Source organism: Triticum aestivum, chromosome 3D (assembly GCF_018294505.1).
Source record: "Triticum aestivum cultivar Chinese Spring chromosome 3D, IWGSC CS RefSeq v2.1, whole genome shotgun sequence".
Lineage (NCBI taxonomy): Eukaryota > Viridiplantae > Streptophyta > Magnoliopsida > Poales > Poaceae > Triticum > Triticum aestivum.
In genome coordinates this window covers 586833358-586843309 of record NC_057802.1, presented here as the reverse complement: position 1 = coordinate 586843309, position 9952 = coordinate 586833358, and the positions used below count along the sequence as shown (strand labels likewise).

The following is a 9952-nucleotide window of genomic DNA, read 5'->3' as shown; positions in this document are numbered from 1 at the left end:
TGCGGAGGTGGACATGGCGGCGATCTGGGAAGGTGGGAGGAACCGCGGCGGCGCCTAGGGTTTAGGGCGGCGGCGGTTGAGGGTGGGGCGGCGGAAGCTAGGGTTTTAGGAAAGAAAGGCTAATATCATATAAATGAGAATCAGTTTGAGGGAAGACGCCTCTCAAGGGACGATCGGCTCATATATATATAGCAAGATTACAAGTCTTGGAGACCAAGAAATAATCCTATACGCATATATGTACAACCGTATACAAACGGAATACGCGTGGTTAGCTATACAAAATCATACTTTAACAGTAGCTACTTCCTCCGTTTCTAAATATAGGTCTTTCTAGAGATTTCAACAAGTGACTACATACGAAGCAAAATAAGTGAATCTTCACACTAAAATATGTCTATATACATCCGTATGTGGTAGTCCATTTGAAATCTCTAAAATGACTTATATTTAGGAACGGAGGGAGTAGTTCAGATCTCGTGGTGAAAAGATCGATCGATGCCACAATTCCTCCTTACACGCATCCGTTTAATTCAATCTGACGTGCAAGCAAGCTAGCTAGTTGCCGGAAAATGAACCCTGTGCTGTTGGAAAAAAAATAAAAATAGCAACGCAGTACAGATGTAAACACTCACAGATATGTTCACGCATTCATACCTATGAACGCAAGTCAGACACATCCTATCTCTATGAGCTCTTTCGAGAGTGTCTTGAGACAAACGAAGTATTGTTGCTTACCACTGAAAGAATAAAGTCGTTAAACTAAACAAATTCAAAAAAATATGACCACCTATCGAAATTCTAAGGCTTCAACCTGGGTGGACAGCGCTTTGATTGATCTTCTAGAGGACAACTGGGGAAATGTGTCTTGATTTAGCCGATCATCGACGCATGCATGCTCATGTAAATAGGGCGTTGGCAATACAAAAAATTCATGCCATGACACAGTTTATTAACTACTGCTGGAGTACAATTAATGTCTGGTTTTTTCTCTTAGTTTCAACTTTAGAGTGATTTTGTGGTGCATGCAATACAGTAATTATTTGAGAAGTAAAAAAAAACGTCTATCTATCCATTCTTATTCAAGCTATATTTTGGGCATTTCGCATTGCCCTGCCTTCCACAAAAACTCCTTTTTTATAATTATAATATTTGAAAATAAGCTACAAATCGAACAAAATTTCAGGTGCACAGGTAATTTCACCTGAGTACCAAATTTTGTACCTTGAAATATTAGACTGGCTAGATTCAAAGTGAATTCAAGTTGGTTAAAATTTGCTGGAAATTGAAATGTCGAAAATTTTCGTGAGACCTGAAATATCCCTACCTTGGGAAACCTATAAACTATTTTCGTTGATGAACGCATCACCCGTAAGTGGCTAAGTGCGATACCTAACTTCTCCTCCATCTTACAGTAGATCCCTCTCTGACCACAAGAGTACACGCATGACACAAATGGTATATTGATTGACAATTTGAGATCCCTAATCTGAAGCTAAAATGGTAGAGCACGCATGCATCGTCCTTTGAGAAACCGTGCAATTAACTTCCTCACATGTCCATCGATCAACCACCGATGGATCACGTCCCCCTTACGCTACACTGCACTATAAAAACATGCACCCCTTGCTTTGCATCATCATCCAGTCAGCCTCAGCTACCTCACCACCACACGGCTAACGACCTAGCGCTGCACCAACCAACCAGTAGTCAATTAAGCAGCACTCGACCATGGCGCCCAAGCAGCTCCCCGCCGTCCTCCTCGCCGCTTGCGCCACGCTCCTGGCCCTCGCTGCGCCGTTGCTCGCTGGCGACCCGGACATGCTCCAGGACGTCTGCGTCGCCGACTACAAGTCCCTCGGCGGCCGTAAGTTGTGCTAGCTCTTCCATCCATACTTCGTGTGCACATGAATAGATCATGCCTGAATAGAAAGTAATGCATGCATGCATGTATGTATTTGTGCAGCACTGCGGCTGAACGGTTTCCCGTGCAAGAGGCCGGAGAACGTGACGGCGGACGACTTCTTCTCCGCCGCGCTGGCATTACCGGGAAACACCGGTAACCCGGTCGGCTCTGCGGTGACAGCGGCGAACGTGGAGAAGCTCCCGGGGCTCAACACGCTGGGCGTCTCCATGTCGCGCGTGGACTACGCACCGTGGGGCGTGAACCCGCCGCACACCCACCCACGCGCGACCGAGATCATCTACGTGCTGGAGGGCTCCCTCGACGTCGGCTTCGTCACCACCACCGGCAAGCTCTTCGCCCGTACCGTCTGCAAGGGCGAGCTATTCGCTTTCCCCCGCGGCCTCGTCCACTACCAGAAGAACAACGGAGGCGCGCCGGCCGCCGCCATCTCGGCCTTCAACAGCCAGCTTCCGGGCACGCAGTCCCTCGCCCTAGCGATGTTCGCAGCCTCACCACCGGTTCCTACCGACGTGCTGGCCAGGGCGCTCCAGATCGACGGCGGCCTGGTGGAGGCCATCAAGTCCAAGTTCCCGCCAAAGTAAACAGCATGCATGCATGTCTACGTGCTTACGTGCTCCTAATAAACACGAAGGACCACGTAAAAGTGCAGTTTTAATTCATTTGCTTGACAATATCTTGTGTCGGTGCATGTTTAGTGAAGGGCCTCGTCGGTTTTACTGTTAATTGTTGCTTTTTCTTCACGAACCTACTGGTTATTAATTTGTATGTGTCCATTATTGGTGAATGAATGTGCCTGATTGCTTGAATTGTCATAATACGTTTAGGCAATGAACAAGATATAGTCTGTCGCCCTGTCTCACTCTCTTTGCAGATCCATTCCCAAGACTTCATTGAAAGTTTCGCTGTGTTGCCATGAGTTGGGCTCGCAGTATTCAGCCTTAGTCTTTGGTCTAACAGAAATATTATTCGGGTGGGTTTTTGCCCCATGTACACCTTAGTTCAAAATAACTCTCAGTGGATCGATCTTTTCTTATGTACGTCGTAGCACATCGAGTATAACTGGTGTTATTTCGGTGGAGTTCCGTATTAGCGTTTAGTTCCAAAACATACTTTTCACGTGTCTACCCAATATCTAGAAAAGGTTTTGAAATGTGTCAAACTCCAAGTATAAATTATGATAGTTAATATAGTGACGTAAGATTGTATGCAAAATTACCATATGTGTCCTCCAACAAAAAACAACTAGATGCATCTTAAACATGTACACTATATTGTAAGTACCGGTTGGCTGGAGGGTTTCTGAGCTGTTGGTTGTAGCATGTATCCCCAATAGATATTAAGCTCTTTGGCGTTAATTTGGCCCTTTCTCTAAAAGTATATGTGAGTACCTATTCGTTTCTTTCTGTCCATGGCATTTTGTTTCTAAATATTGTGAAGCAGAAGCAAAATACATTTTAACTATCGAGCGAGCATTAACGTGAAGGCTAAAATTCCTTCTTATGCACATTCAACTGGGCCGTTATGTGCTCAGGAATATTTGATTAATAATTTTTTTACATTGCTCAGTTGACCAAAATTTTCATAAGGCAATCGGCCAAGTTTTTGTCTTGCGGTTCTTGCTTTATTTCTCTCTGATGGCTAAGGTAATTCTTGTGCTGACCATACGTGAGAATTAGTTGATATTTTGTTATATCTCAACCATCTAGGTAATATACGGCCCCTATAAACCCGATTACATTGAGAAAAAAGAATTATCATTATGTTCCTCAGAAATGATGTTGTTTATACAGTAGTGGCAGACCCCGCTGAGAATGCCAGGGGTCAAAAGTAAGAACATAAAATGTTTGCGTGGCGGGGGTGGGGGTGAGGCAAATGAGTGTAGTTTCGTAAATCCAAGCCCCCAAGTTGGTTTTCTTTAATGAATATACCAAGGATGGGGGCGGTGCCCCCCCCCCCCCCCCTTCCCTCCTACAATGCATGTAAGTAAAACAAATATAAATTTTGCAGTATGGAAATGTATTTCTTGTTTTTTCTGGTAGTAATCTATCCTTTTGTGAAGGTTTTATTTTGATCTTACAGGTAAAGATTGTTGAGCTTGCACGTCACCGTGTAGGTGGCCAGAGCCGCGGAGAAGAGTGTGAAGAGAAGATATGGCTGCAGCATCGCCATAAGGCGGTAGTACCCTGGCGTGGAGTGAAAATTACGGGCCACTGGCAACTAAACAGTTGAGGTTAAACAAAGGAAGAAGATCTGGACCAAAATACGAGCACCCAAGTTATTTTTCTTCAATGAATATACAAAGGGTGGGGGCGATGTCCTCCCCCCCCCCCCCCCCCCCCCCCTCCTCCTCTTGCAATCCATGTTGGTAGAAAAATTATAACTTTTGGATTATGGAAATAGTTTTCATGGTTTCTCTGGTAGTAATCCATTTTGTGAGGCTTTTATTTTGATCTTACTGGCCGAGGGGGCTGAGCTTGCACGTAGGTGGCCAGAGCCGTGGAGAAGAGCGTGAAGAGAAGATATGGTTGGCTCAGCTCTACGTGTGTACGTGCTGCTAATAATGACGAAGGAGCACGTAAAAGTGCAATTTTAGTTCATTTGCTGGAAACTATCTTTTATATATTTTGATTATTTTGTGTCGGTGCATGTTTTGAGATGGGCCTCATCGGTTTTACTATTAATTTTTGCTTTTTTCGTTAACCTATTGGTGATTAATTTGTATGTGTCCATTATTGGTGAATTAATGCGCCTCATTGCTTGAATTTCATGATATTTTTAGGCAATGAACAAGATATAGTCAATTTCCCACGCTTTGTCGATCTCCCAAGACTTTATTTCAAAGTTTCGCTGTGTTGCGACGAATCGGGACCGCAAGGTTGAGCCTTCACCTTTCGTCTGCTAGAAATATTGTTTGGGTGGGTTTTTGTCCCATGTACAAATTTGAAAAAAAATCTTAGTGGATCAAAATTTTCATATATTCATTGTAGCACATCGAGTATAGCTGGTGTTATTTTGGTGGAGTTCCACATTTGCATATCGTTCCAAAGCATACTTTTCACGTGTCTACCCAATATCTAAAAAAGTCTTTGTAATGTGTCAAAAACTTCAAGTATAAATTATGTTAGTTAATATACTGACGTAAGATTGTATGCAAAATTATAACCATATGTGTCCACATAACAACAACTTGATGCATCTTGAACATGTACACTATATTGTAAGTACCGGTTAGCTGGAAGATTTTGGAGTTGTTGGTTGTAGCTTTTATCCCCAATAAATATTAAGCTCTCTGGCCTTTGGCCCCTTCTCTAAAAGTATATGTAAGTGGCTATTCGTTTATTTTTGTCCATGATATTTTGTTTCGAAACATTGTGAAGCAGAAATAAAATGCATTTTAACTACCGAGTGAGCATTAACGTGAAGGCTAAAATCCTTCTTATGCTTAGTTCCAACCTCAGTTGTATAACAACATCCAGTGGGCCATTATGTACTCAGGAATCTTTGTTTAATAAAATTTGCTATTGCTCAGTTGACCGAGATTTTCATAAGGCAATCGCCTGAGATTTTGTCTTGTGATTCGTCCTTCAGTTCTCTCTTAGGGCAAAGGTAATTCTTGTGCTAAACATACGAGAAAATTGGTTGATATTTTGATATATCTCAACTAACTAGGTAATAGTTCGGATTGTGGAAATATTTTTCATGTTTTTTTGGCTAGAATTTGTATCCTTTTTGCGAGGGTTGTATTTTGATCTTACTAGTATAAATCATGTCATACTCCCATCATTCCTTTTTATTAGGTTTATTTGGCTTTTGAAAAGTTGAACTTGTTCATGTTTGCTCAAATTTACAGGAAAAACTATCAGCAAATAAAATACTAAATAAATAAAAAATGAAAATATATTTCATGATAACCATAATGATCCTAAGTTAGTATAGTAGATGATGATAGTTTTTCTATATACTTGATCAAAGATAAACAAAAAGTTCAACATTTTAGAAAAACTTATAAACTTTATAAAATATAAGATATAGGGAGAACCTATTTCGAAATCAAGTTTGGCTTCCGGGTGCACATGCTCCTGCGCATGAAAATGATTTTTGAAATTTCAAAAAAAATTCCAAAAAAAATTCCAAGTGTTCATAGTCACACCCAAGTGCTACCTAAATTTTTTTAGGAAAAATGGTAAGCATTTTGGCCTGTGAAAAAAAAAACAAATTAAACACCAACTGTTAACCCCAAATGTCACCCCAAATTTGTTTTTTGTCACTGACGAAGCATTGCTGCTCCTTTTAGATGAAAAATGTCAAGGATCCTTGCAACACTAACACGAACATCTGCTGAAAATCAGTTTTTTTTTTATAATTACTATTTTCTCTAGTTACTGTTCATGCGGGAGCAATGCTCCTGGGAGCCAAAATGCCTCCCCTGAACCTATTCGTCTTCATAATACAAAGGTTTGAGTACACACACTTTCTAGAATGTTACTATTTATGGACCTAGGGTGTAATTGATAAGATTTGTGCATAGTTCATGGGGCATAAAACTTTTTGTTTTTGTTTTTGAGGATTTCAGTCAAGTGACGTGCTACATCCACATACCCTCCAAACCATTTAAGGCCTGGAGTGGAAAATATGAGGCACCGGCAAGTAAACAGTTGAGGTTAAACAAGAAAACAAGATCCGGGCCCGAAGCTTGAATTTTTTTATTTTATTTTTGCAAAAAGATTCGGATCTATGTTTGAAATGCCGAAGGAGAACAATAAAACAAAAGCTAGCTTACCAAGCGGCCACCTTGGTAAGCTAGCAACAAAAAATTACAATCAATGGGGAAAAAACAACAACAGCTAGGGTGGCTGAAAACCCATCGACGGGCTGGCTTCACGTCCACCTCAGGTATTTATGTTTATGCGAAATAGCTATGCAAAATAATATGTACAGTATCATAAATCACGTGATAAAGAAAAGAAAATGCATGTAGTTGAACAATTAAAATCTGTGTCATTTTCTGACACTGATATAATTAAATTGCATGTGTGCTAGTTTGCATGGATAATACGATCATTTGCCCGACAGTTAGCGTATCAAGCAACACTGTTTGGCCCGAAAAAAAAAGTAACACTGCTCACTGTCGCGCCTCTCATCGTACATCACTTGGGTAGCTGGCTCTACCAACCTCTCACGTACACCAAAGCTGAGGGCCTTCCTCTTCTCACACCTAATCGGATCAACCGGTCCGGCCATCGATCATGTTATCATCAAGTTTATTAAAGTAGGAGTACCTACTACACAGGGTCTTTACATCTACTATACTCCGTCTCATGATATAAGATGTTTTGGATATGTCAGCATGGACTACATACACACTGAAATGAGTGCAAACATAGTAAAACATGTCTATATATATCCAACTCAGAAAAAAAAGTTAGAACTTATTATAATTTGAGGAGGAGGGTGTAGTAAATGTGTACGTGCAATGCTCATTGATATTAGGCAGCATGGAGATATCAGGTGTTGTCTAGGGCACATCAAGATGTGCCCTGGTTATTGCACATTTAAGTGGCCCAATAACACTACAAAAAAAGACAAAAGACAAAAGAAATTGTCTGCTCGAATCTTCATGTAAAATCAATGGTATATGACTTAGATGTGCAATACTTAGGGCACATTTAAATGTGTTTTAGAACTGAGTATATGATAGTTAATAATAGGCAGTATATTATCTGCACGTATATATTTGGTAGGATAATATTTTTGCATTAATTATATGATTAGCACTGGCATTGATATCTCTTATGATATTAATTGCATGTAAACATGTTAAGTGTTCGCCATTGGAGCAGTCTCGGTTGTTGGATTGACCAGCTTTGATCGCCGAGATTAGTTGGATCTGCTTCTTTGGTCTTTTTATATTGGTACAGATACAGATGTAAATATAAATATAAATACGGTGAACAGTCTATACCTGTTTTGGATGATACAATATCTCTTACTCAAACTCATTGCCTTTTAGTGATTTCATGCTCTCCATTCAACTAGAGTTCCAAGATGAATAGATGATGGAACGTAGTTTTGTGCTTACAAACCTGACATGATGAGGTATGATTGTGTTGATTATTTATGTATACGAATACTTACTATTTTGGGTTTGTCTACTATCTTGGTGATCATGCAAGGTGTTACGTCTGTGAAGTTTTTCATGCATTGTCATAGCCAGATGTTCGACTTGCTTTCCTTCACATGAGGGGTTTCCCAAATTGATTCATTTATCACTCTATACTTCTCTCTTTGTATTTGATGTTTTTGCAAGGTACTCGCTTCAAGAGTGTAAGATTTGCACACAAGCTCTAGTGACTTCTCACCATCTCTCTGGGAATAAATCCTTGTTATTATTGGATAAAAACAAGAAATGAGGATGCATGCAACTAACACTTAATAACAGCTTTCAAGATATGTGTTTAGTTCTGCCTGGTAGTAGATGCAGTGTCAATAACCAACTTTTTTTCATTTTAGCTCTCAAAGCGTGACTCCAAGTTTTGCCTGGTAGCAGATGCCTTTGGGTCACTTGGGCTTACCTTCTCTGGAGGGAAATATGAAAGTGGAGAAGTTTCGGTGCATAAAAGGCAAGTTTATGAAGCGGTTAGCTAATTGGATAGAGAAATACTTATCTTCTGGGGGCAAACAAGTTTTGATCGAATAAGTTCTTCAGTCCTCTAATATATGTGTGGGTGTTTTAAAATCACATGCATGCCTTTCTGTTGACCTAGTTCATATCTTTAATGACTTCTGATGTGGAGTGATAAAGAGCGTGGGAAAGCTCATTGGCTATCTTGGGACAAGATAACTAGACCAAAGGGGCATGCCGGAATTTGCTTTTGGGATTTGAGAGTTTTCAATAAATCCCTATAGGAAAGTTAAGTATGGTGCTTCCAAGAGTTCCCAAGTAGTTTACTTGCTTTTCTCCTAAAGGTTCATATTTTTCGCAATTTGGCAATCTATGGCAGTTGTACCACCCGACAGACAACGTAGGCCAGTGATAGATCAGCCCATTAAAGCCGTCATGCTGAACCGCCTCACACAGAGTGCATCTCTAGATGTTCATCTCCTTTACCTGCCAGAAATAAGTGTTCTATATATGTCATTTGTAATATTAACTTCAAGAGCTATAAATTTATATGAGGTGGATGAATCTCCAGTGAACTAGGATTCAGGGTACATGAAAATTGTCAAACTGTAGCTATATCCTCTGCACACATCACTATAAATACAATTGCATGTCACATTCACATCATCATTTCACATTGATCATTTGACACACATGACAAAGACAACATTATTGTGAGTTTGTGACTCACACATCGATGTTAGTCAAGAGATACATTGAAGTCTTAGAAAGAAAGACAATTAAATTTAGGTCGCCCATTACACTATTCTCAGTCGGTTTCTTGGTCATGTCGTTGCCTTCTCTTTGTTCTCGTCTTTATTTAAGTGGACACATGCCTATATCAACATAATGCTTAAGAAAAGAAGATTCAACAGAACATGGTTACAATGCAAAATGTGATGTATACTCTGCAGTAAAAGAGCATTTATCAAATTATGACTGATAGGCAACAAAAACTTCAGCCACCACTGGTAACAAAACCACTGATGATGTGTGCCATGGTGCGATTGCCACAATCATAAGTCACTCCACTTACGGGTACATTGCCACAATCATAAGTAACCATTCTTCCACAAACCCTTGATCTGTGACATATACCTTTCTCCCAACTCAGAAACTTGGCATGCATTGTCATGTCCAAACTGTACGTCCAACCTCCACATGCATGTTATCGTTCGTACGGTCGTATTACACTGACACGATGGTTGCATTTAGTTATACATGCTTTGCTTAATTTGGATGCAAAAGATTGCCATGGATCGAAGCCACATTAAAACCGTACTCCACGTCCAACTAATTTCCCCATACGTCCATCCGTCGCGTCTCCGTTACGCTGCACGGCACTATATGTGCATGCGCGCTGC

At 40.5% G+C, this 9952-nt stretch overlaps 1 protein-coding gene across 1 annotated transcript; it reads left to right on the top strand.

The window, feature by feature from the left end:
• Nucleotides 1-1629: 1629 nt before the first annotated feature.
• LOC123075670 (germin-like protein 1-3) lies at nt 1630-2733 on the top strand. The gene is made up of 2 exons (XM_044498224.1): nt 1630-1867; nt 1967-2733. The coding sequence occupies exons 1-2, from the start codon at nt 1732-1734 to the stop codon at nt 2506-2508; spliced, it is 678 nt and encodes a 225-aa protein (XP_044354159.1). The 5' UTR covers nt 1630-1731; the 3' UTR covers nt 2509-2733.
• The last annotated feature ends 7219 nt before the right edge of the window (nt 2734-9952 follow it).

Bases quoted from the DNA above. Each gene is read 5' to 3' on its own strand.
- LOC123075670 (XM_044498224.1), top strand. From the start codon at position 1,732: ATGGCGCCCAAGCAGCTCCCCGCCGTCCTCCTCGCCGCTTGCGCCACG. The intron at 1,868-1,966 runs GTAAGTTGTGCT...GTATTTGTGCAG, and splicing joins CTACAAGTCCCTCGGCGGCC to CACTGCGGCTGAACGGTTTC.